This window comes from Aphidius gifuensis, linkage group LG2 (genome assembly GCF_014905175.1).
Source record: "Aphidius gifuensis isolate YNYX2018 linkage group LG2, ASM1490517v1, whole genome shotgun sequence".
Taxonomy (NCBI): domain Eukaryota; kingdom Metazoa; phylum Arthropoda; class Insecta; order Hymenoptera; family Braconidae; genus Aphidius; species Aphidius gifuensis.
Genome location: NC_057789.1, coordinates 29,001,101 through 29,028,862, shown reverse-complemented (window position 1 = coordinate 29,028,862; position 27,762 = coordinate 29,001,101). Strand labels below are relative to the sequence as shown.

The window sequence follows — 27,762 nt, the reverse complement described above, 5'->3', positions numbered from 1 at the left end:
TATTGTCTCTTAAATTGTGCGACAACTAATAAAATATTTTATATAATTTTAACAATAAATGAATGTGATGATAATACAGATATAATTTTAAATTAATAAATAATTAAGTCTAGAACATAAATGTATTAATAAATACTTATTTTCTAGACTATCACACTCACTTTTTTTTTAAATTCAAAGCAAGAATTTGTTGTTGTTTCTTCTTGCCATGAATTATTTAACAATAAAATAATAATTTTATAAACTTTTTCTATTTAATAATTAAGTAAATATTAAGTACGTGTATATAATAAAAATACTCAGACCATTTTGAGCGAATACGAGCAAGATCTGTAATTTACATGATTTTTATTTTTGGTATTTCATTTTAATCTCTCAATTTAATTTTTCAAGATTAAAATTTATTAATAATATATAGAACTAAGTATTCAATCCAGTGTATCTTTTCCAGTTTTTGGTAACTGAGTTGATAAAATACCACAAACTAGATAAAAAATAAAACATTTAATTAATTACAATAAATTTTAAAAAATTATTTAAATATTTTTAATAAATATTGACTATTAACTTACTGAATAAAAATACTGCAAATATAACAACTGGTACAACACATGCAAGATCAATAAGATAACCAAATAATAAGTTACCAACAAGTGCACCAAGTCTTCCCATTGTCAATGACAATGCAGCAGCCATAACTCTGTTAGCAAAAAAAAAATACATAAACCCAATTAAAACCAGTCTATTATCATCAACAAAAAAAAATAGTTTCGAGTATTAAAATTTACCTGAGATTTGTTGGAAACATGTCAACAATAACACAGTAAACTAATGATATACCCAAAGATGTAAGAGCTTCAAAAACACATGAAAGAATGAGATTCTGATCGGAACTAACGACATAATAAAAACCTACAGTGACTGCTCCAGAAATAACAAGTGATGCAACTGTAAAATTGATAAGAAAAAAAATGATTATCAACATTATCAACAGATAATTTAAATAAGAAAAAAAAAAAACAATTAAATTGACTTACAAAGAAAAACTTTGGCACCAACTTTATGAATGAATATTGGAATAATAATTGAACCAGGTATACAAGCAAGACCAATATAAACAGTGTGTAAATAAACACTTGGTGCAATTATTGTATTGCAACCATATGGATCAATGATTGTTCCATTTCCTGATAATGAAGATACAATACAAACTGATGTTGATTCACCAGGATGATCAATTTCAAACTCCTCGAATCTTTAAAATAAAAAATAAGTTAAAATTTTTTGTTAATTCTTTGTTGGTTTAGCTATTTTATTTAATTAATTTTTACCTGGTAAATAATTCTGGGAACCAAACCATGAGTGTGTAATAACTACTGGTAAGTCCAAATTGTATTGCACATGCTAGTACAGTGTTTCTTAAATACGGTGGTCTACATAGCTGTTTTGTTAGATCCCAAACTTCTGAACAAAGTACTTTTAAATCTTTGTGTTTTAATAATTTTAATGCTCTTGTATTTGTGTCTTTTGAATTTGATTTTTCTTGAAGTGATTTAACCTGGTTAATTAATTTTTTTTTTTTGATTAATATTTAGCTTGATATATTTAGATGATTTAAAAATAAATTAACTTACTGGATATGTTGATGGATCATTGCCAGTATTTTTGGCATAAATCCATTTAAATACTTCAAGTGCTTTTTCAGTTTCACCACATTCTAAAAGAAATTTTGGACTTTCAGGAAATGCAAATAACCAGAGTGATAACATCAATGATGGCAATGCACAAATTGCAACGAATAAATTCCATGATTTAAAATAAAATGAATCGGTTTTGTAGGTGAAATCCAGTGGTACAATTAACCATGCAATTACTGTAAATAAAATTGGTATTTTTAAGAGATTATTGTAATTAAAATTGTGTATTTTTGTGGAGTAAAACTTACGGGGTAAAACAATAACACCAACTGTCCAGAACATCTCCATCCAGCAGAGAATTTTTTCACGATATTTTGTTGGTTGAAATTCACCGAGATATGGAAAACATATTCCCATTGCTCCAGTGACACTGTAAACAAAGAAAAAAAATTTATTTATTTATTTATTTTTTATTTAAATTGGTGAATAATAGCTGGTTCTTTTTTTTTAATTTTTACTCACGCGAATCCATTGAGGAATCTGAAGAATAAGAAAGCCCAGAAGTTACCGACAAAAGATGATATTATTCCAACAACACCGTCCATTAGTAATGTTGCAATTAATACTATTTTTCTACCTTTTGTATCGGCTAGACATCCCCAAATGTACGATCCAATTACCATACCTGTAAATAGAAATATAAATTAATTAATTGATGAAAAACAAATTATTTAAATTTGAAGATTATTTTATAAAGCTTTATTGGACATTTGGATTTTTATCAGGCAAGAATATTTCGAGAAGCCAATGAAGCTTGAAATATGTTACTAAACATGGCTTCTTTATATTGCTATTATTTATTTTTATTAATCAATAATTTTTTATTTTCTAGGTCGATCTTAAAATGCAGTTGTTGAAGAAGAAAATATTGATAAATAATAATTAATTTTTTTGATTGATAAAATTGATTTTTTCCTATAATCAAAAACTAATGATATAGAAAAGAAAGAGAAATAAATTAACAAATAAAAATATAAATTAGCAAAAAAATAAATGAAAAATTAAATGACAAATTAATGAATGAGATTAGAATAATAATTGAGGCAAATAATATATATTAATAAGGAAAATAAATAAACATTTGATGGAATATTTAAAATGTAAAATAAAATTAAAATAAAATTAAAAATAATATCAACATCAAGTAGCTAAAATAAAATGACAAATGAATTTATTTTTAAGCTAATTAATTTTAAATTTATCCAAGATCATATGATTAAAGTAAATTTAAACAAAAAAAAAATCAAATAAATTATTAAATTCATCATTTATTTATTAATCATTATTTTTTTGACATTTTAAATTGTCATCAAATCATTATGTTTATATTTTACTTGGCTTGGATTAATTTTATAATGATTAATTTTCATTTCAAATATATCAAATGTTTTTTATACACCTGCTGCTACATGATATTTTAATTTCTTTTGGGCTAATTATTTACCAGGATAAGACAATGTAAAAAAAAAAAAATTACCAAGCATTGGTGATGCTGTAAGCCATCCCTTGGATGTCGAATCCATTTGAAGATCACACTGTGCTGCAGGAAGGACAAATGATATTATCGTCACACCAATTGCAGTGTCCATGTAGATCAAACCGCATATTGCAAGCAGCATGTAATGAAATTTTCCAAAGCCTATATATTAAAAACAATAAAACATTAAAATTAATAAAAAATAAATTTATCATCCTGATCAATCCTGATAATATAAATTAATAAAAAAATATTATTGAATTTTAATCAACAATTCCAATCCATATATTATTAAAATCAATTTTTTTTTCTTCTCTCTAAAATATAGGTACTCATTTAAAATAATAAAACTTTTTTATATATAATTTATATACCTATATGAAAATAATAATAATTTCTTTTGTTAATATTATTATTTATTTTCATGTCTTATCTTATTTATTTATTCTCAAATATTTTCAATTTAATTTTTATTATTTTTTCTACTGACTCATCTTCAATAAGATAAATTAATAATTGTCACAATATATATATACATCCCATTTATATTTCTCTGAAGTCATTGTATTCAATTGAATTGTTTTCCGGTATATAAAATTTAAAATAAAAAATTATTAAATCCCATTTGATTTCTTAAAATGTTTTTTTCCTTCTTTTGATAAAAAAAAAAAAAAAAGAAATATATTATTTTTTATTATTCGCAATGTACGCATTAAAAACCGACAATTATCATAAACTCACCGAGTTACATATTTACACAGCGATTGTGTAAATATGGGGCTTTAAAGATTTGTGATTGATAGCACATTAAAAGTGTTTTTAAAAGTACAAAAAAAAAAAGAAAAAAAAATTTCATATATCATGTTTTTTAAAGCACGTGACAAGTGGCGCGACAACAAGTGGCGTCTATTTAATTTTTTATTTAATTTTCATTTATTATTATTCATATTTATTAGTTGTTAAACACACAAATTATTATCTTGACGATAAATCTACAAATCATATATATCATTACACTATATAAATTACTATTTACTCGTCAATTTTAATATCGAAAAAAAAATTTCCCTTACTGACCTACCTTCTAATCACACCTGTACACACACTATATAATTTTTTTTTTTTTTCATTAATTTTTTCCACTTAATTGTTGATTAAATTCAATTAATATTATTTTATTATTATTAATATTTATTTACTCACCTGTTACGCTTATTGCATGTTCGAAGTCTGCACCTCCATCTGCCAGGAAGTCGAGCCCTGGAAAATTTTTGAAATTTCTTTAAAAAATACATAAACATTTAAAAAAAAAAAAATACATTTATCATTTGATTGAAATCAATAAAGATATATGAATTCCAATGTTTATTGCAAAATAATATTAATAATAAAAATTGAGCAAATAAATAAATAAATAAAATTAAAAAAAAAAAAATGTAAAATAATTAATTGAATGATTGAATGGCTAATTAATTAATTTAAAATTGTGAAAATAATTTATAATTACCCATGGCGATATCCAATTAATTCGTATTGATCCGTGTTAATAAATTTTTTGTAAATAATTTTATATTGTCGTGGGTTGTTTCTTGTGATTGTGAAAAAACAGTGGCTGATTGTTGCTTGTGTTACACAGTTTTGTCTTAGCAGGCAACTGTACTCATCGCTCATTGGTGAAAATACAGATATCTGATTGTCAAGCTTTTTATCACGAGCCCAGAATTTTTTTTTTTTTTTTTTTTTGTTTAATTCCCCCCTCAATAAATACAAAATAATATATGTGCAAATTTATATATATTCATTCAAATAAACCCAATAACAATTATGAATTTTTTTTTCTTTAATTTCTTTTATTGTATCTCTTTTAAATTTTTTTTTTTTTTTCTTATTTCTTCAACGTAAAATGTCACGCGCGTGATAATTGCAAATAAAATGATGATCCTGGTGATAATAACTGTGAACAATAAAATCACGCAAATATAATGAATTAATTAATGCAACTACTGCTTTTTTTTTTTTATTTGTTTTTTAAAAATTTAATTTATTTTTTGATTTTATTTATTTAGTAACATGCAAAGTCTCATTTTAAATTGACAAATTAATTTAAAAAATTGATAATTATATTTTTTTTTATTCAATAAATTTTAAGAGTCTAAATTTTATTACAAAAATTGAAATTATTTTCATTTAATTTGTAATATTTATTTTAGTTTTTTATATTTGTTTTTGTCTGTAAAAAAATATCATTTTTTATTTGTTTTATTCTAATTTAATTAATTTTTTTTTTCTTTATTAATTTGTCAACATGCAAAGTGACATTTTAAATTGACAAATTAATTTAAAAAATCAATAATTTTGTTATTTTTTATTCAATAAATTATAGGAATTTAAATTGTAATATTTATCATAGTTTTTTATTTTTATTTTTGACTTATTTTAATTTAAAAAATGATAATTATATTATTTTTTCTTCAATAAATTACCGAGGTTAAATTTTGATACTAAAATTGAAGTTTTTTTTTTTTAATTTGTCATATTTATTATAGTTTTTTATATTTATTTTTAACAATAAATAGATATTATTTACAATAATTTAATTAACTTTTTTAGTTAATTAATTTATCAACATGCAAAGTGTCATTTTAAATCAACAAATTAATTTAAAAAATTGATAATCAACTTAACTTTTGCTCAATAAATTCTACAAGTTAAATTTTGAACAATTTTTTTCTCTCAATTTGTAAAATTTATTATAGTTTTTATTTACATATTAAAGAGTAAATAAATGTCGTTTTATATTTGTGAATGTTAAACGTCACATTATGACGTTTTAAAAGATAAAAAAATAATTAAAAATAAAAAAGACTAGGATCAATATACTCATGATGATTTTGTACTTGATATTGATTACGATAAATAACAATAAACATAAACAATATTAAATTGTTAAAAATAAAAAATTCGTAATAAAATAAATAAAATCAAATGTCTAGTTAATAATTATCATCAGTCCAATCAATGAGTTCATAATTATTAATTTATATTTATTTCAATGACAAAGCTTAAGCTTAATTATTTTTTATATTTATTTCTATATCATTTGATAACAACATAAGGACTTTGACATTATTTATAATTTTTTTTTCAACATTTCTGGAGTACCAGGAATTTTGTAGCATTCAATTAAAGTCATGACCCAAATCACATTGTATAATCAACGTTTTATTGCAAAAAAAAAATTGAAAAAAAAAAAATTACGCCGAAAATAAACAAAGTAATAAATATTTTTGTCATTTTTGTATTATTATTCTGACATCATGGTCTTTATATTGAGGCTATTAATAGAATCATTAAAGATAACAGGTAAATTTATAGACTGATTGAGATTAGCTTGAGGAAATTGAAAAATTATTAATCTTATCAATATTATAGAGAACAAATAAAAAAAAAATACAAATTTATATAAAATGACAATGATTGTACTTTTATATTTATGATTAATGATTTTTATATTTTTTTTTTTTCAAGTCCAATATTAGGTAAAGATCAAGGTTAAATTAATAAATGAAAATGAATTGTAAATTTTTTTTTAACAAATAATTTAAAATTGTTGAGAAAAAAAATAATAAAAAACAAGTTAAATATTAAAAATTGATAATTTAAATAACAATTAAATTTATTTATATAAAATTTTTTTTTTATTTATTGTGTCATGTTTGAGGTATTTTATTTTTTACTTAATTTTAATTTACAAGGGCGACGGTTTAATGAGCCAACAAATCAAGCGTTGAGTAATATTATTCTGCATCTTTGTGTGAAAAATTTAAAAAAAAAAAAAATATACCAGTTGAAACCAGATACTTTTTAAATTTAATCTAAATTATCAATTTTTTTTTTTGGCATTATCTTTGATATCAAATAAATCGATTATTCACATGACAAATCATTTTTTTTTTTTTTTAAATTTTTCTTTTTTCACTTGAGATTAAAATATTAAATAAATAAATTAATAAACTTACTTTAGTATATTAACAAGTAAATTATTATTTATAATAAATAATAATTTTTTCGTTTTTAAATATATTTCTAAGTTGATGACACTTTCAAGCTTGAACTTGACACGTGAATGCCACAAGACAGTTAAATTAAAAATAAATTTATCAATGAGTATACCTGATGATTCAAGATCATGATTAGAAAAAATAATTAGCCAACAATGTCTAATCACTAAACAATTATCCAAATAAATTAAAAAAAAAAAATCACATAATTATCTAACACCAACAACACTTCACCAAAAATTCACCATGAAAAAAACAAAATTTTTCTCAATTTTAAAATCACATTTTCTTTATTTATTTTTCGTTATTTTCTTTTTTTTTTTCAACTGTCATTTTCACTGTCAATTTTAACACAAAACAATATATATTAATTTTTTTTTTAAATAATAATTTTCAATTAAATTTAAAGTGTATTTATAAAAAAAAAAAAAAAAAACGATTTACCGATATTCATAATTACGCACTCAAACTGGTGGCTGAATAAATGTTTACATTATCATATTACTCATTAAAATAAATATTTATAAAATATATATTTTAAAAACAATGTGAACAAAAAAAAAAAAATAATAATGATAAATCAATAAATGAAAATATAAAAAAAAGTAATTAATAAGAAATTTTTTATTATCTTGTGTATTTTTTTGTTTAAATTTTTGTTGTTGTTGTTTTTTGGTATGTGCAAATGAATAATTAATTTTTAGACAATATTTAATTAGCTCACTGGCCAAGGACTGCCAATAGTCGAGAGTTAAACTTGTTAAAAGTACACGTCAGACAGTATTAGTGTCGAAATGCCACTAAATTCTAATTTTGTCCGACTTTGCACTTCATATTTTTTTTTGGCCAATCAACAAACACACCCCTGGCTTATTCTAACCAATCCCATGCAATTTAGCTATGTTTATTTTCAGCAAGTTCAACAATCGAATTTAATAAATGATTTATGTATTTATTTGGAAATTTTAATTAAATAAATTAATCATTTTATAAATATTCAAATTTCGTTATTTTTATTTTTATAATAATATTATTGTTTTTATATTTATTGGATTGTTCTTTATATAAATTTTTTTTATCTGACAATGAAATCTGCTTTGTAGTTATCTTAATTTTTTAAATTTTTTTATTCAAGAGTTTTTGTGTTTTTAATTAACAAAAGCAGAAAAATTATTTGAAATTTAAATTGATAATAGTTGTATTTATTATTGTTTATTTTTGTAAATAATGTTTGAAAATATTTAAAGAAATTTATTTGATAGTTTTAGTCATATTATTTATAATTGAATTTTTTTTTTTTTTATTTATTTAATATTTTTGTATTTTGTAGTTTTGTTTTTATTACTTCCTGATTTATTTTTTTTTATTAGATTTTTTACGAGACGAACAATGCAATTTTCTTTTATTTATTTCTCTGTTTTTTAATTTTTTTTTTAAATTTTTTTAAAGGTTTTTTTTATGTTTGACAATAAAAACTATTTAAAATTAAATCAAAATAATAAAAATATTCAACTATTTTCAAGTTTATAATTTTTTTTTACATTTTTTTCGTCATTTATTTTTTTTTTTCTATTCGAAACGAATAATTTTCCATCGCCCTATTACTATTAGATATTTTCTTTCCAATAGAAACACGCTGTTAGGGTCACTGGCTGAATTATACAAATATATATAAAATAATTACAATTGATAAAAAAAATTCTCCGTAACGTTATATATCTATTTTTAAATTCAATGAAATATATAAATAAAATAAAATAAATAAATATAAATAATACAAATATTATTACACAAATTATGATTCATTAATTTCACAATATAAAAAAATATATTTTTAATAAATTTAAAGAATTTAATTAATCATAATTATTATTTATTTAAAAAATAATTTTTTTTTTTTAATATTTATATTATTTATGATTAATTGTTAATCAAAGTCAACCTTCACCTTGGCATATTTGTCTTAATCATAATATTATTTACCATACTTTACCCATCAAGAGAATAAATTTTTCTGTGTCAGTGTTTTTTTAACTTGTCCTCGAGTTGTCTGTTACTTTTATTTCTTTCATAATTTAACAACTCATCAAATGATCCTTCAACTGGACCATAAATATCTTGATATCGTAATACCATTTAAAAATTTTATTATCAAATTTAAAGGCCATGGATATTTTCTCTTGAATCTTGACAAGGTCTGCAAGTGTCTCTCCTTCTTCTCTTCTTTTTTTTTTAAATTTAATTATTTGTATTCATACTGATATATGTATATAAATTTTCACTCTGTCATAATGACAAAAGCAAATTATTATTATGCTGTAATTTATCATCAAAGTGATACTGTTTAATTTAGTCTTGTCAGCTAATGAACTTGATAGAACACCACTAAACAATATTGCATCACAATATAACCCCGACCCTATATAAAATAACATGACTGTCAATTAAATTTTATTATTATATGAAACATACACATGAAAATTAATATAATTAATTCATTTTAATTTATATTATTATAATGTAATTATTAAAAATAATATTTATCTGTAAAAGAAAATAAACACGAGAATTAGAATATTATTTCCTTGTACTACGAAAAATAATGATAAATAATTGAAGATGGGTAAATAAAGTATAAACACCTTGATTATTTGTCAAAGTTTTTAATCTTTAACTTGTTCAAACAGTTATGGAATTTACAACATCAAGATATTTATATTGTGACGTTCTTGATGATGCTAAAGAATTAAATATATTTTTTTTTTTTCAACTGATAAAAATGACTTGAGTTTATTTAAACAACAATTAATAATTTTTCATATATAATTTTTTAATTTTATTAAATAATTATTAACGTTTAATTAATTTTTTACACAGTAAAAATATTTAGTTGTGGATGATTTAGAAAAAATAATATGTATCGAAGAAAATAAAATTCCAAGTCATTATTTTTTAATGAGAAATGTCAACGTAATTGGGTATAAAAGTAAAAAATTCAAGATGAAAAATAATTACAATAGTAAAATAAATAAAAATATCAATTTAATAAAAATATAAAAAATAAAAAAAAAAAGATAATATGGATTATGTGTTGAGAAAAAAATAAAATGAGAAATCAGATTTATCTTTATACAAGATATTTTACCCTCTGGCTGTGTGAAATAATTTCTAAGAAAAATATTATTGAGATTATGAAATTATATATTGATAACATCATTTGGAACTTCCTGAAATTGATCGATATATAGCTATAAATAAAACATGTTCTTGATCTTGGTTTTTTTTTTATTTTACCTTGTCTGACCTTGAGATACTATCTAATATTTTTTTTTCTTGGTAATTTATTTTTTATATATTGGCTTATTGTTATATCCTAATCGAAATATATTTTTTTTCTACAATGATTAAAATTTATATATTCATTTGAATAAATAAATTAAATAACTTTTATGTTATTTATTGTCTATTTTTTATCCAACAAAAAGAAAAAAAAAGTCATTGTCAATTGACTAGAATAAAAACGAATGTTTTCCAATTGAACAGTAAACTCAATTGAGATTTCTTCCTCTCAATGAAAAATAAATTTCACGAGGAAATGACTTTTCTTGCTTGTCTTTCTTTTAAAATACATTTCATTGATTAATAAATTTTTGTCATTTAACAAATAAATACATTTAATATTTTTAAATAATAACTGTAATTTTTTTTCAAAAAAACACACAATACAGCTTACAAGTAAAAAGTTATATAATAGTTTCTAAATCCATATTCAATGTAAAATAGAACATAGGATAAATATACATATGTAAGATATGAATACATATATCAAATATTGGAAATTTAAATTGAGAGAATGAGGGTGAAAATTGAGAGTAACTTGACTCGATTTCATCCAATAAGGATTATCAGCCTTGAGTTTTTTAAAAAACCTGATAATATATATCATTTATTAACCCTCAACAATTTATCTAAATTTTTTTCCATCAATCAAGTATATTTTTCAATTAAAATTTTAAATGTATTTTATTAAAAAAAAAAAAATAATAATTACATTTTTTTTCAGGGATAAAACTGATGCAATTTTGACATTGACACACGTCTCCATGGTCAATTTAAGACCTACTTACAAGGGCTTCCTATTACCTCGAAAATATATTGTCAATAATACCAGCTTTTATATAAAAAAAAAAGAAAGTTATTAAATTTATTTTACGTTTATAATAGTAAAATTAATTCCAGTATTTTTTATTTATCAAAAGATATTTTATTTAACATATTGACATTGATACATTGATGATTTTTTACTGATGATATTGGTGTCTCAGTTAATAGTGTTTCGAATTGAATAAAAAAATAAATAAAAAATCTATAAAAAGCATATATGTGTTTATCAAACAAAGCTCGATTGAAAATGTTTGACATCACATCGTCAAACATCCCCTTTTTCCAATCATTCTTCTCTTCTAATTTATTTTTTTTTATTTTTATTTTTCAATATATCACCCAACAGGATTCTACTTGTTGCTTTTATAAAATTACAAATAAAACATCCACAAACAAACTACCATAGAGCTTTTTTTTTTCTACATTCAATTTATTTAATTTATTTTTTATCAAAATTTAAATTATTTATTTTATAACAACATCTGTTATTATTGTTTTTTTTTTTTACATTTTATTTTGTATTGTTATTGAAGTTTTATTGAGGCATAAAATGTATCAAGAGAAAATTGAAATCTAGTGCGTCAAACGAGACACAAGCGAGTTTATTTAATTTTTTTTTTTATTTTTTTTAGCCTCATCTGGGGGTTGAAATAGGGGTTGTGCAATCAGTTTGACGACGAACGTCCGACAAGCAACGTGAATTCACTATCAAACTTGATATAATTAAATTTATAAAAAAAAAAAAAAATTTAAAAAACAACTTGTTAAAAAACATTTAAAATATTTATTTATACTTGTGTTTTATAATTATACTGTGGTTTTTAAAAGTTCATTAACTCATTTAGTCTCACATGCAACAAGCACTGTGTGTAATTTCGAAACTTAATTATTTAATTTCGTTAAATTGTGGTCGACAAAAGTTTATATAATTTACAAAATAAAAAACAGTTTAATAATTATGTTAAAAAATAATAATTAAATTTAAAAATTAATAATTTAATTCAATTTAATATTTATTTAAAAATAATTTTCAAGTGGTTTTAATTATGGTGGATAAATTACACGAGTACCAGGGTTTAACTGGTAGATTTCATGGTTTTCGTGACAAGATACAAGAAAAATGGTCAGGATGGAAAGAATGGAAGGATGGAATTCCAACTGACAAAGGTATAAGTGGTATATTTAATCATTTACGTGGTCCACCAAAATTAGAAAGAAGTCTTGATGATTATTCACATGTTTACAGGTAATAAATAATTTTTTCCATGTGTTAAATTAAATTTAAAAATATTTATTTTTATATTTTTCTATAGACAAAAATCTAGAAAAGAATTAGTAAGAGTATCAGCAGCAGTTATGGGAATTGAATTTTCTTATGCAGCTGAAACAGCATTTGTTTCACCAACATTACTAAAAATTGGTGTTGATCATCAACATATGACACTTGTATGGGCATTGAGTCCTCTTATTGGATTTTTTTTAACTCCAATATTAGGATCAGTTAGTGATCGTTGTCGTTCAAAATATGGCAGAAGAAGACCCTTCATTCTTTTACTATCAATTGGTGTATTTTTGGGTAAAATTAATCTCTATTAAATAAATAAAAATATTTTTAAAATTGTATAATTAATTCATTGATAATTAGGGCTACTATTGGTACCAAATGGTGAAGATCTTGGATATAAATTTGGTGATCCATTACCACTACCAAATCGTACTGTTCATCTTGGTCATCGTGTTACAGCTAAAGTTATTGATGACACACCAACAGCCCCATCATCTTCACATAATTGGGGAATATTTTTTACAATATTAGGAACAGTTTTATTGGATTTTGATGCTGATGCATGTCAAAGTCCAGCACGTGCATATTTATTAGATGTAACAGTACCAGGTAAGTTTAATTATTATCCAAATAAAATTTTATAAAATAAAATAATGATTTGTTTTAAAGATGATCATGCAAAGGGACTAAGTACATTCACAATAATGGCTGGTCTTGGTGGTTTTATGGGCTATGGTCTTGGTGGAATTAATTGGGATGTGACGAGACTTGGACAAGCACTTGGTGGTCATGTTCATGCAACATTTACATTGATAACAATAATATTTATCATTTGTGTGTCTTACACAATAACAAGCTTCAAAGAAATACCACTTTTTTTATTAGAACGAGATGAATTTAATGCTGCTCTTGAACAACAACAACAACAACAAAAGGTACAGCTTGAATAAATTAATAAAAATAAATTAATAGTAAAATTAAAAAATCATTTTTTACAGCAAGATAAAGACAATGAATATGAAAAAATAACTGATGAAGAAACAGCATCATATGGAACATTGCCAAATGAAAGACATGATGCAAGTATTTAAAAATTTATTAATAATTAAATTAATATTTATTATACATTTATATTATTTAATGTAAATTAGGATTTAATTTTAAAACAACTTTCGGCTGATAATAAGAGACATGGATCTGTTCCAATGATACCAGAAATAAATATTGATACATCATATGATAATTATGGTTTTGATGACAAGGATAAACCAGATCCTAGAGCAACATTAATGGAATATTTATTATCAATTATTTATATGCCACACAGTGTAAGAATGGTTTGTTTGACAAATTTATTTTGTTGGATGGCACATGTTTGTTATTCATTGTATTTTACTGATTTTGTTGGTGAAGCTGTTTATGGTGGTAATCCAAAGGTAATTATAATTTATTGTCAAGATGTTCAACTATTTTTTTAGGCATTTTATTATTGGTTTTTTTTAACAGGCACCTGAGGGATCTGTTGAGAGAGAGCTTTATGAATCTGGTGTTAGATTTGGATGCTGGGGAATGTCAATGTATTCACTCTCTTGTGCATGTTACTCATTGATTATCGAAAAACTCATTGCAAGATTTAAGTTAGTAGTTGAATATGATTTTTTTTATAATTATTGAGGATTAAATTAATTTTTTATTGTTAATTTACAGGGCTAAAAAGGTTTACGTTTGTGGATTGTTGTTTTACAGCACTGGAATGATGCTCATGGCATTGACTAAGCATCCAATTGGTGTTATTGTTTTTTCATGGACAGCTGGTGTTATGTATTCGACTTTATTTACAATGCCTTATTTACTTATTGCACATTATCATGCATCTTCAACGGTAAAAAATTCAATTTAAAATATCAAAAAGTTTACTTGGATTTAAATCTTTAAAAAGATAAATTACTAATGATAATTTTGTGATTTTTAGTTTGAAGTTACAATGGATGGAGAAGCAATACAAAGTGGAAGTGTACGAGGACTTGGTACTGATGTTGCAATTGTATCGTCAATGGTTTTTCTTGCCCAATTTTTATTATCATGTTGTCTTGGTACAATTGTCAGTGTATCTGGTACAACAACAGCTGTTGTTTGTGTTGCAAGTACTCTTGCTGCATGTGGTGCAATTGCAGCAACTCAAGTCATGTATCTTGATTTATAAAAAATTTAAAAAAACTACATATTATTCCAATTTAAAATAAATATATAAAAAATTAAATCCTTATTAATCAGTATTATAAATTAATTTAATACTCGTAAGAAAAAAATATAAATTAAATTTCGAAATACAAGCACAAAAAAAAAGAATAATTAAATTCTGAGCAAAAATAAATATAAAGAATTTATCTGTGTCTGTAAATATAAAAATAATGATGAAAAAAAAAAACATTAATTTAAATATAATCAAATAATTAAAACCATCAATAATTGTTAATTATTATTATGATTTTTTTAAAACTCAATAATTTAAATGGAAAAATTATTTTATTAATTTTTACTTGTGTTTTATTTTTAAATTATTTAAAATATTAATTTTGGACGGATTATAATAATTTTTTTTTAACAAAAAATAAAATTAATAATCAAGTACGAATATTATTAATTGATTTTTCAAGTATATCTTTACGTATTTTTGGATAATCTGGACTTTGTAATAGGACTTCATTACATGCTTGTATTGCATCAGCATATTTTTTACATTTAAAAAAACAATATGCTAATTTATAGCCAATTTGTAATTTTAATTTACCACCAAATTTCCATGCTTGTGAATAGCAAATAGCAGCATCTCTATAATTTTGTTCTTTTTCAGAAATATAACCAGCAAGTTCATGTGCTCTAATACACGTTGCATTGTGTTGTAATATTTTTTTCAACAATTCATTAGCAATGTCATATTTATTTGATTGTACATAAATATTAGCAAGCATAAGCCAACATCTTTCAAGATACTCAGCATCTTCAAATGTCCATAAATTTTTAGCAACACGTTTTAAATGTGTTCTTGCTCTTGGTACTTGTTTCAATAATATATGAGCAGTTGCAAGACCAAGTGCTGGTCCAACATGATCCTTCAATGTATCTTGACTAGCAAGTATTGTACAATCAGCCAATGCTCTTTCAATATTTGTTTTAATTTTAGTTGTTAATAAAAAAAAATTACCCAATAGTCTATGTGTCAACATTTCATGTGGATTACCTTTTGGATTTAATTCTTGTAATAATCTTTGTGCTGTTTTTAATGCCATTGTTCGTGAATCTTGATATTCAGCATCTTCTTCATTAAATGCTTCATTTGACAATGATGATTCATCATCTGGATCCAAACATATTTCAATCATATTATATATTGCCTGTTGTCCCCATTCTTGATCTCTTCTTGCTGCATTAAATTTACGTAAAGCTGAATTTAATTTACCACAACGCCAATCAAGTAAACCAGAACAATAATAAAAACCAGCATCATTATTTGAATTTTCTGTTGCATTTTCAGCACGTAACAACCATTCATTTAAATCTTCAATATTACCTGTAATTAAAATTAAGAAAATTAAAATTTAAAAAACCAACAATATCTAAAATATATATTTACCAGTTCTTCTTGATACTTCAATTAGTCTTGCCAATGCTGTCCAATATGTTGGTCGTCTCATTAGCAATTGTCTAAAATGAAATGCAGCTGTTTCAAAATCAACTTTTCTAAATGCCAAATCAGCCATCATAACAGATGCTAACTCATTATTTGGATCAGCATTTAATAATGCTGTACAATACTGTTGACATTTATCAAGATCATTAATTTGCATATATAATTTTGATAAATTAAGCAATGCATTTATATCATTATTACGATATTGTAATACATCTTTATAATGTTCAATTGCTTGATTAAAATCTCTAATTGTCGTTGAATAATCAGCCATTGTTAAACATATTTCAGCTAATATATTTTTTTTAACAATAACATCTGAGCTTATTGATGCTCTTTGTATACAACGTATTTGATTTTCTTTAGCTTCTTTTAATGTTTTTAATGAATCATCAATACGTTCAGATTTTTCACGTATTTTAGCTAATAGTAATAATTGTTTACCTCGTAATTCAAGATTATTTAAATCAGATGATAAACGTCCATCTTGTAATTCTTGTATTAATATTTTTTCAGCTTTATCATATTGTTTCATTTTCATAAATAATTCAGCCATATCAATTTTTAAATCATTACAATTTTTTTGACGTACAATATCAGTGTAATAATCAACAGCTCTTGTATATTGATGAGTTTTAATTAATGCATTACCCATTTTACTTGCTAAAATTTTATCATTTGGATTATTTTTTAATGACAATTCATATGATTCAATAGCACGATCTGGTTCTTGTATTGCCATATATGCATCACCAAGCATGCTATAAGTTTTTGAACATGGACAATGCTCAACAAGTTCACGATAACATTTTGAAAATTCATAACGATCTTTACGATAATTTAAATGTATTTCAGCTAATTTTTTATGTCCTTCAAGATAGTACGGTTCATTTGGTTTAATATCAGATAAATATTTTATTGATCTATCAATGTCATCCATGTCTAATGACAATTCAGCACGACCAATTTTAATTCTACTCTCTTCAATTGTTGATGAAAATATTTGTATTGCTTCATTCATCAATGCATTAGCTTCATCAAATTTTTTAATATCAGAATATATTTTTATCAACTCAAGATATATTGTTGCTTGATCAGCCAATGAAAATGACGACGATGATGACGTGTTATTCATCAATGACATTCCTGTTTTTAAACTATCAATTGATAATTCAATATTGTTATTTTGTTTTTCAATAATACCAGTTAATAAATGATACAATGGATCATCACGTACTTTAAAATTATAACTAAGACCAACTTCTAAACTCTGTGATGCTGATTGATAATTTCCTTGATTTATAAATATTTGTGCCATCAACAAATGAGCTGTTGCATTTGTCGAATCAACATTATCCAACAGCTTTTTTAATATAGCCATTGCACCATCATAATCACAATAATACAACTTAACTTTTGCAAATAATAATAGTCCATTGATACAACCACAACAAGCATCTGTTATTTTTTCTAAAATTATCAATATTGGCTTGTCAATTGTACTGTCATTATTTGACACAGTTATTTTTGGTAAATGCAGCAAATATTCTTCAGCAATGTCCAACGAAAAAGATGGATTAAGTTCATACAAATATCTATAACCATATGAATAACTATCAATATTATTTAATATCAATTTAATTGCCATATCAAGATTTTCAATTGATTGTTTCGAATTATTTTTATGAATTTTAGCAGACATATAGTATAATTTTGGATGAATATTATTTGTTGATGATTGTAGTTCCATTAAAAAATCCAATTGTTGTTTAGCAATGTCAGAAGAACCTGGTGTTTTTTCCATAAGTTGACAATAAGCTAGACCCATCATTCCTTCAAATGATCTATTATCAATTTTAATTGCATTTTTATACCAATGCTCAGCTTCTTTATAATTTTTCAACAATAAAAATATATTACCAAGTTGAATCATTGGCTCACTTACATTTGTATCATTTTGAATTATTTTTTCACATACTTTTGATAATTCAAGTAAACAATTATTATCTTTACTCGTTATTAAACTCATTAATAATTTTATATTTATAATAAATATTTCGATATTTTTATTTTCATAACGTTGTAAATTTTTAAATAAAATATGAATACTTTTACCGGCTGTTATTAAATCATTATCTTTACATAGTTTAACAATTATTTCAGCTTTTAATGCATCAATATTATTTGGATCAATTGATAATATTCTATTTGATATTTCTAATACTTGTTCCCAATTTTTCAATGATAAATAATTAACCAATTTTTCAATAAATGGTATTGTTAATTTTTCATATCTAACAATAAGTGCATTTAAAATTAATATTGATTGTTCATTTGTATTATTTATCTCATGAAATTTTGATGTTAATAATAGTACAATTAATTTTCTTGGATAATCATTCATTAGCTTTGATAAATAATTATTTTTACCATTGTATAATTGTAAATCAATGAGTGTTGAATTAATTAAAACATCAAAATCATTTGAATTTATTTTGTAAGCTTTGTCAGTATATTCTTTGGCTTTTTCATATTTTTTAAATAAATAATATATCAATCCAGCTTTTGATAATGATGAAAAATTTAATTTTCTACGTTCATCATGTATTTTATTATCAATTTGAATTATCAGCTGTTTATCTTTGTTGATATTTAAACGATATGCAAATGATTGAATAATTAATGCTGATAATTTTTTATCATCTGCATCAATAAAACCTGATACTTGTTGAAGAGCATCTTCTGGACGATTTGTTAGTATATAAGAAACAGCTAATAGTATGTTAATATTGTCTGAATCTTGGTATTTTTCATGTGCTTCTTTGGCATATTGATGCATCATGTTGTAATAATATTGTTGACAGTACCATATGATTATTGCTTGATAATCAGTCTCTTCCAGTTTCTCCATTTTTGTTGTTGTTAATTTAATTTATTCAACTGGATTTTTAGCTTCTGGAGAACTGTCTACTGGATCTGGTAAATCATCAACACTGTCAGGATCAAATTTACCTGGTTCTTCAAGTATATCAACTGGTGAAATAATTAATTCTTCAAGTTCATCAATTTTATTTGCTAGATATACTTTTTGCATGTATTTGCATGTTAATATTAAATAATAATTATTTATAATTGCATATGTAAATGCTGTTTCAGCTAGTAATCTTGCTAGACCATATCCTTGATGATTTTTTGGTACATTTATTGATTTCATATCTAGTATGTTTTTATTTTTTTTATACAGCAATACAGCACGTTCATTATTTGATAATTTTATGTAAAATAATTGACGATTTTCATTGTGATTTACACGATGATATAAATTTATTAATATTTTTTTATTTATTAAGTTTAATTTTTTTATTAACAAATTTGATAATACACCAAACATAAAAGTTTATTATTTTTTTTCTTCACTTTAAACTTGGATTTTTCTATGCTTTTCTTTAAAGAAAATTTAATTTTATATTTTTTACTTTATTTATTAAATTGTTTTTTAATAAATTAGATTTTGTTTATATTATTTAGACAGGTGCAACTTTGAGTTGACATTTTTTTGTTGCTTAGCAACGTTTTATTTTTTATTTTTTTTTTATCTAGGAGTTACCTGAAGTTGGTAATGTCGTTGTATTTATTTTTTTTCTCTCAACGTAATGCAACGTAACCCCCAAAAAATTACGACAGAAAAACAGACAAAAATAGAAATAAAAAATTTTTTCTTTTACATTTTATTAATAATAAATATAAAAACACCAAGTGCATGTGTATTTAAAGCTATTTAATAAATTATTAAATACATCAGGATAATTTCCATCATCAAATCAACTTTTAAAATAATATTGAGTAGCAAATTTTTGGATCAACATATGTAAGTAATTTCCAAGTGGACACAACAATTACAAAATTAATAAATAAATAATAATAAATATATTTTCAGATTTAAAGGATTAAATTAAAGACACTCGTTGTTAAAAATTTGGTATTATTTGACTGATTATTTTCATCAATTAATAATAATAAAAAAACAAGATGAAAATACCATCACAAAATTCTTTTGTTCTTGATGGTGGTGATGATTCATTTGCAAATCGTCAAAAGGCATTATTTGATCAACTTTCACAAGCTGAAAAAAGTTGTAATATAAATCAAGATTCATTAATACCACTTGACACAAGTCCAATAAGACCATCACGTAATTTACAAATTGCTGCAAGACGTAATAGAAATGAAACACGTCATCTTCAAGGTAAAGAAAGTATCTTTAAACGTCCAGAAATACCAGCACCAAAAACAAATTATCGTTCTATACCAGATTATCATAGAAATCCTCATAAATGGATTAAATATGATCTTGAAGATGTTAAAAGTAAAGACATGTCTGATAAATGTAACACACAAACAGCTTTATCATTTTTACATGAATTAAAACAACGTAAAAAAAATCATGAAAATGATAAAAAAAATAAACATGATAAAATGGATATTGATGATATTGATTGTCCATCAACATCATCAAGGATATCCTTTAGAAAACCATCAATAAGCAGTTCTAAAAATGACACAATAATTGTTACTAATGATAAACCTGTTTTTCGAAATAGTAAAATTATTTTTCCTGAATATGTTGTTGGACAAAAACAACCAAAAAAAGCTAAAATTAATAAAAAAAAACATATTGATATTAATAATACAAATAAACAATTAAAACTTGATCATCTTTTAGAAATGGAAGAAGATGATTAAATTATTATAATTACATAAAATTAAAAATATAAATTGTAAATTTAAAAAAGTAATAATATAGTTGATGAATTTAATTTGTTTATTATTGGCTTTAATAATTTAATTTAATTTTAAATTACAATTACAATGTAATACATGGTATCTATTAATTACTAATTTTAAATTTCTTTTTTAATTATTTTGCTTGAAAAATAATGTAGCTGATCATTTCGTTTTTTTTATTAATCGAAACAATTGTTTTATTAAATTTATTATTGACATTGTTGCTTTGTCGGTTGATAAATATTTCTCTTTTTAAATTATCTTTCAATAATAACAGTTATTAAATTGCACAGTTGTTGCACTTGAAAATTATAACTAAATTAAATTAATAAAATTTCTTTCTAATTGAAAAAAAAAATAATAAAAAATATTTTAATTGTTTTTTAGTTATTTGTAGTACTGTTTGAGTAATAATCATAATTTTATTGATAATTAAATTTGAAAAATAATTATTTATAATAATTTAAATTACAAAATGACCAAGAAATTTCCAAATTTATATAAATGTTAATTTTTATTTATATTTTTTATTTATAAAAAATATTATAACGTTAAAATTGAATTTGATTAAAACTGTGGGAATAAAATGAGTATATTTATTTATTTAATTTTTTTTTCCATTTCAATATAGACACAAACTAGATAAAGCTGAGAACCCGACTTACTTTGCAACACGATAATCAAGTGGGGAGTTGTTTTATTCAAGGTTCACTGACACAGAAGATCGCAAAACGAGAGCATCGATTCAACCGGGACAACGATATCCCATGATAAATTCTCGACATTGTTATTTCAAATATTTATCTTTAGTCTAAATAAAACAAAAAAAAATAATCATATTATTTATGCAATACCAATATTTCTTGTATTACTATAATAATTTTTTCTTTGTAGAAAAAAATTCATATTGCTACTGTTATTATTATTTTCATTCACGTGTATAGAAAATTTATATGGAAGCTATTTAACATGAGAAATAAAACACCTATTTTCTGGTATTTGAATGAATATATTTATTGAGATTACACAGGACAATGTAATCTTTGGTATAATCATGTATTCAAAGAAAAGGAAATCCTAAATGCGTTAACATATATATTGGTTCATTGTGTGATCGATATAAACATATCCTCTTTTTTTTTTTTCTGTTTGATTATACTATCTATTTTGTAATTTATTTATTTATTTATTTTTAAATATGAATGCGGAAACTAATGCATGGACAGTTAAGGGAAGAATATACTTATACCTATCACGAAAATGAACATGTTTACGATGTAACCGCAAAACTCGTGCCAACAATTTAAAATTGTTCTCACGGTTTTTGCACGATTTTGATGATGAAAATATAGATATTTGATATTTTTTTTTATTTTTTATATGTATATTGATTTTATCGTTTATTTTTTTGAATTAATATTTAAGTTAGATAATAATTTTAATTAATTATAATTTTTTTTTGAATTTAGCAATAATTAAAAAGGCAATGAAATTTTAAAAATTTATATTTTATGTAAAAGAGATCATTTTAGAGATTATTATTTTTTTATGAATAATTATGTAAGAAGATTTTGTAGTTGTTAATATCAATACAATTTACATGATTTATTATAGGATATATTTTATTTTTAATTTCGAAGCAAGTTGTTTAACGTAATTCAGAAAAAAAAAAAAAATGAAAAGATAAAAATTAAAGTGTTATTGATGAGTGAAATAATAATATTATTTTTGACTAGCTTGTTTATTGAATTAATAATTTTAACTAGTAAATTAAAACATTAATAATATTATTTAAAAAAAAAAATTTAATAATTATTTTAATTAATTTTTGTTGACCCAAAATAATTGGAAAGAAATTTATTAAAATTATTAATTAATTTAATAAATCAATGATAAATTGTAAATTTATTTATAGAATAAATAAAAAGTTTTTTTTTTTTTAAATATAGAAAATTAAAAATAATCCTGGATTGACCCGGATTTGAATTGACACAATTCGATTAAAACTGATTTCGAGATTGCAAAAATGAGCATAAAAAAATATAAGGAAAGAATTGCAAACTGGTTCGCCTACTCTTGATTTACGTCCGTCATATAATTTTGCAGTTATTTATGCGTGTATGACAGAAAGATGCGCGAAATTACATCAGGCCAACGAACCCAAAAAGATAAAAAATAAAAAAAAAGAATACCTTTCACTTGTGAAGATCTTGGTCCACTTTTTTGAACCAATAGAATTTCAAAATTAAAAAAAAAAAATTTTTAACAAAAGCATCGTAAAAAAAAATCATTAATAAATTTTTCCTTATTTTAATAATCATATTTATTATTATTAAATGACAATAATAATTTAATTACAATTATTAGAATTTCAAATCAAAAAAAAACTTCGAAAAATTTAAATATTTCTAGTAGCAATAGAAATTCAAAAAAAAAAATCAGCTAAAAAATTGTATTACATTTAACTATTAAATTACAATAATTAATTATTATATTTATAATTAATTACAATTATTTATAATTAATAACAATAATAATAAAAATTAATTTTTAAATTTTTAAATTTTATTCATAATTTAAATACTGAATGAAATTTGAAGAAAAAAATAAATTAATTACACTCGATAATTATTTGCATATAAATTAAAAATAATTAATAATTACATTCATTATTATTACATACGATTAATAACAATAAACAATAATAACAATAAAAAAATTATATTGTTAAAATAATTTTAATTCAATGAAATATTAAATTAAAATATTGCAAAAATAAAGAATTGAAATAAACTTTATAATTATTTACATATCAATTTGCAATAAATAATTACAATATTTATATCATCGAAATATAATAACAATATGATTATTAATAATATATTCGCGGTCATTGGCGTCTCTTCCACCCACAACATGCAAAAACCGGATTTAAATTTAAAAAAAAAAATATCAAACGTATAAGTAATAACAAGTTATTTGAAAGGCATCATGCTGTACATATAAGAAGACATCTCCTCCCAACAATCTAAAATATAAATAAATGAAAAAAAAAAAAATAATAATTCTTCAATAAAATATGCATAGTCCTTGTATATACGAAAATACTCAGCCACATTAATTCATGTAATTGATTATTATTTAATTTAGCATAACTATAAATTTAATTTAATTTTTTTCTTTAACGTGGATATATGAGTCTTTTATGTAATATATGTAAATGTTGTATTATAATTTGAAGAGTATTATAATTAATGATATAGGATAGATTATACGTATAACTATGTGGAGGATTATTTTCAAGCCTCGTCATTATTACACATCGTTGTTGCTGCTGTTGTTGAATGTTGCTGTTGCTCTCCCAGCACGCATATTAATTTTAAAAATAATAAAAAGGGATACCATTATAGTTAAAAGACTTAACATAAAAATATAAAAAAATAATAAAATATTGTATCGTGTCAATGCCACACAAAATTACTGGATCATGTGTTTCCTTCCTTCAAAGATTCAGGAAATACGTTCTATCATTTACTTGTGTGAAAAAAAATTTTTTTTTTTTTTTCTTTAATTTTTAATTTCGTGGTAAAGGAAATAAAAAGACAAAGGCATTCAACACGTAAAATATACTTACTTTAAATAAATAATAGCACATTTATTATTAAAACAAAAAAGAAATTTTTTTTTTTACATAAAATTGAAAAATTCAAATAAAATCAATAATAAAATTATAATAAAAAAAAAAAACATTATATTTAATTTTAATTATTATTAAATTATTAAAATTATAATTAATTTTTTTTTTAGCTTTATAATTACTTTCTACTTTCACTGTTTAAATTAAAATTACAAAAAAATAGTAAAAAAATCATATTGTAAATATGTGAAAAATATAGTAATAATATTTATTTAATATTTTTTAAAATTTTGTTTATATATTTTTATTTGTTATTATGAAAATAACAATGATCAACATGAAATAACAACTGGTCTGTTAAATTGCTGAAGCGTGATCGTAAAGTTTAAAAATGCCTGGGATAAAATCAGGCATCATCAAAGAGACCACCCTGAATGCATTTTACTGATGTACCATGAATATCTAAATAATGTCCTTTTGTCTTAGGAAGACCATACAAATCGCCATTATTAAATTGCCCAATTGGATTTGAAGCCAGACTAATTGTAAATATACTTCTCAAATATTTCATCGATCCTTTTTTGATATTACCAATTTTATTTGATGATAAATACAAATGCCGTAATTTCGGTAGTCCAATATAAGAATCACCATCAATTGTTGTTAATAAATTATTCTCCAAATGTAGCTCTTTAAGATAACGAAGATTAAATACACCAGGTATTATTTTTTTAATTTTATTATTACCCAAATCTAAAATACGTCTTGGTACTTTAACAAAACTTTCAGCTTCAATATTCTCAATCTCATTTGAATTTAGATAAAGATCTCTCAATGAAGATGATGATAAACCATCAAAAGTATATTTTGTTATATTTTTAATTTTATTTCTACTTAAATTAATATCAATTGGATTTAAATCTTTGAACAATCCATCATTTAATATTTCAATTTTATTATTATGCAAATTAATTGATTTAATGCTTTTCAATGACGAAAATGCATTTGGCTCTATTTTTTCTATTTTATTATTATCCAATAGTAAATCCAGTAATGATGTAAGACCTTCAAATGCCTTTTCATTTATGTTAATCAATTGATTATTATAAAGTGGCAAAAACATAAGCTTCCCCAAATTACTAAAAATATTATCTGGTATATTTTTAAATAAATTATTGCCTAAATTTAGCGAAACAATTGATGAAGGTAGTGTTTTAACAAAACCCAAATTATCAAGCTTATTATCACTAATAAATAATTCAATTAATTTCGTATTTAAAAATGCATTTTCTTGAATTTCATGGAGTTCATTAAAACCTAACAAGATTTTTTTTATATGATTATTTTCAATTGTGGAATTATTTATTTTAGTTATCTTGTTGTATATTAAGCTTATGGTTTTAATTGATGATGGCAAGTCATTTAATAATTCAGGTGTTAATTCAGTAATGTCATTTGATGCAAAACTTATTTGGCTGAATGGGTAATTACCAAGTTTATACCAGTTTTTTGTAAATTTGTGTAATTTTAAATTTTCAAGATCGAGCTCTTTACTGTTGTGATTTATTTTTCCAAGCACACAATTATCTGGTAATGATTCGTTATTGAATAATTCTTCAACTGATGTTAATATATTTTTGATATTTTTACAAACTTTAATTTTTAATGATGGATTTATTGATGAATCGAGAGACTCGTCACTTGTTATTTCAGAGTAAGAGTTATATCTTTCGTCAGCTTTAATTGCATCATTGATATCATCATCGTTTGTTATTTCTGATGAATCAATTGTATCACGTAAAAATGGATTTTCGAATAAATCAGTTGACAGTGTGTAAAAATTATTTCCTTCTGTAATTATATTTGTGTTTTTTGTTAAACCAAAAAAATAACTTCTTCGTAAATGTAATAGAGGATTATGAGATATATCAAGGGTTTTTAAATTATCAAGACCAACAAAGGTATTCTCAAACTTGTCGAAATTATTGTTGGATAATTTTAATGTTTCTAGTTTTGTTAAATTTGTAAATATAAATTCTGGAAGCTTTGCAAATGAATTGTTGCTTAAATCAATTGATTTTGTATTTTGAAAATTATCAAATACTGATCTTGAAATGGCTTTTATATTTAAACCTGATAGATCAATATGATCAAATGATTCATTGGATTTTATATCGATCAATTTATTATTATTGTCAATGTTTAAATAATAATTGTTACGTTTTATTTCACTTGTTACTGAGTTTATTCCAAGTAGAAGCAAAAATGACCACCACATTTTATTTATTTTATTTTCAATCTGTAATTATATTTTAAATGTCAGTAATTTAATTTAATGAAATCAATTGCTGACATTGATGTATTAATTTTGAAATTAAATAAAAAATAAATTTCGTAATTTTATAAATAAATTATTATTTAAAAAAAAGTAAACGAATTTTTTAAATTTATTTTATCTATTTTTTTCAATGGTGAAAATTTATTTTATTTATTTAAAAAATAACACTTTTACTTACCAAATGTATATGAAAAAATTAAAAATTAATATTGTATTGAAATAAATAAAAATTGTAATTAAAAAAAAAAATTATTATAATGAACTTGGATGGTGGATGGATGGACAAAGACTGTTGAAGATGAGTCGTTTGCCTAGTCAATAAGTAGTGTCCCCTCATCATGGTTCTTCTTGGACATCATCATCATCATCATCATCAGAATTACATGCAAAGTGGTCCCAAACATGTATTATTTTGCGTATTGGCCTTGGTATTATTTTTATGATAATTATTATAAAAACATGATAATGAAAATAAATAAACATCTCTGTGTGTGGTTTTAGTAAAAAGTATTACCACTCCTTGAAATTATTATTTATGAATTATGCTATTATAAATATTTGTGTATATATTTTGCTGGTTTGTGCGTGTCAATGACTTGAGACGAAATGACTAAAGAATAAATTAAC

General features: G+C 22.6%; 5 protein-coding genes across 5 annotated transcripts; 2 read left to right on the top strand and 3 right to left on the bottom strand.

Annotated features, from left to right (window-relative positions):
* Nucleotides 1–390: 390 nt before the first annotated feature.
* On the bottom strand, nucleotides 391–5,128 carry LOC122850122 (synaptic vesicle glycoprotein 2B-like). Its single transcript, XM_044149152.1, has 11 exons — nucleotides 4,682–5,128; nucleotides 4,378–4,434; nucleotides 3,175–3,336; nucleotides 2,160–2,322; nucleotides 1,946–2,067; nucleotides 1,635–1,873; nucleotides 1,332–1,558; nucleotides 1,038–1,255; nucleotides 789–948; nucleotides 573–700; nucleotides 391–484 (listed from the first exon to the last, which is right to left on the bottom strand). The coding sequence occupies exons 1-11, from the start codon at nucleotides 4,683–4,685 to the stop codon at nucleotides 429–431; spliced, it is 1,536 nt and encodes a 511-aa protein (XP_044005087.1). The 5' UTR covers nucleotides 4,686–5,128; the 3' UTR covers nucleotides 391–428.
* A 6,910-nt stretch (nucleotides 5,129–12,038) lies between these two features.
* On the top strand, nucleotides 12,039–15,313 carry LOC122850225 (proton-associated sugar transporter A). The gene is made up of 9 exons (XM_044149307.1): nucleotides 12,039–12,645; nucleotides 12,713–12,975; nucleotides 13,045–13,293; nucleotides 13,354–13,619; nucleotides 13,683–13,763; nucleotides 13,836–14,120; nucleotides 14,191–14,321; nucleotides 14,392–14,566; nucleotides 14,657–15,313. The coding sequence occupies exons 1-9, from the start codon at nucleotides 12,446–12,448 to the stop codon at nucleotides 14,885–14,887; spliced, it is 1,881 nt and encodes a 626-aa protein (XP_044005242.1). The 5' UTR covers nucleotides 12,039–12,445; the 3' UTR covers nucleotides 14,888–15,313.
* LOC122850081 (tetratricopeptide repeat protein 21B-like) lies at nucleotides 14,951–19,592 on the bottom strand. Its single transcript, XM_044149090.1, has 2 exons — nucleotides 16,319–19,592; nucleotides 14,951–16,255 (listed from the first exon to the last, which is right to left on the bottom strand). Exons 1-2 carry the CDS (start codon nucleotides 19,284–19,286, stop codon nucleotides 15,309–15,311), a joined length of 3,915 nt encoding a protein of 1,304 aa, XP_044005025.1. The 5' UTR covers nucleotides 19,287–19,592; the 3' UTR covers nucleotides 14,951–15,308.
* Nucleotides 19,593–20,009: 417 nt separating this feature from the next.
* Nucleotides 20,010–21,747, top strand: LOC122850174. The gene is made up of 2 exons (XM_044149248.1): nucleotides 20,010–20,243; nucleotides 20,313–21,747. Exon 2 carries the CDS (start codon nucleotides 20,405–20,407, stop codon nucleotides 21,116–21,118), a length of 714 nt encoding a protein of 237 aa, XP_044005183.1. The 5' UTR covers nucleotides 20,010–20,243; nucleotides 20,313–20,404; the 3' UTR covers nucleotides 21,119–21,747.
* A 2,309-nt stretch (nucleotides 21,748–24,056) lies between these two features.
* Nucleotides 24,057–27,475, bottom strand: LOC122850105 (protein artichoke-like). Its single transcript, XM_044149125.1, has 2 exons — nucleotides 27,314–27,475; nucleotides 24,057–27,096 (listed from the first exon to the last, which is right to left on the bottom strand). The coding sequence occupies exon 2, from the start codon at nucleotides 27,073–27,075 to the stop codon at nucleotides 25,204–25,206; it is 1,872 nt and encodes a 623-aa protein (XP_044005060.1). The 5' UTR covers nucleotides 27,076–27,096; nucleotides 27,314–27,475; the 3' UTR covers nucleotides 24,057–25,203.
* Nucleotides 27,476–27,762: the final 287 nt, after the last annotated feature.

Excerpts from the sequence above, each read along its gene's own strand:
- LOC122850122 (XM_044149152.1), bottom strand. Across the intron at positions 2,323-3,174 it reads TACAGCATCACCAATGCTTG|GTATGGTAATTGGATCGTAC; the intron begins GTAATTTTTTTT and ends TTCTATTTACAG. Across the intron at positions 1,256-1,331 it reads TTCCCAGAATTATTTACCAG|ATTCGAGGAGTTTGAAATTG; the intron begins GTAAAAATTAAT and ends TTTATTTTAAAG.
- LOC122850225 (XM_044149307.1), top strand. The coding sequence starts at position 12,446 with ATGGTGGATAAATTACACGAGTACCAGGGTTTAACTGGTAGATTTCAT. Across the intron at positions 13,294-13,353 it reads ATTAGATGTAACAGTACCAG|ATGATCATGCAAAGGGACTA; the intron begins GTAAGTTTAATT and ends TTTGTTTTAAAG. Across the intron at positions 14,121-14,190 it reads TTTATGGTGGTAATCCAAAG|GCACCTGAGGGATCTGTTGA; the intron begins GTAATTATAATT and ends TTTTTTTAACAG.
- LOC122850081 (XM_044149090.1), bottom strand. The coding sequence starts at position 19,286 with ATGGAGAAACTGGAAGAGACTGATTATCAAGCAATAATCATATGGTAC. Across the intron at positions 16,256-16,318 it reads TGAAGTATCAAGAAGAACTG|GTAATATTGAAGATTTAAAT; the intron begins GTAAATATATAT and ends TTTTAATTACAG.
- LOC122850174 (XM_044149248.1), top strand. The coding sequence starts at position 20,405 with ATGAAAATACCATCACAAAATTCTTTTGTTCTTGATGGTGGTGATGAT.
- LOC122850105 (XM_044149125.1), bottom strand. The coding sequence starts at position 27,075 with ATGTGGTGGTCATTTTTGCTTCTACTTGGAATAAACTCAGTAACAAGT.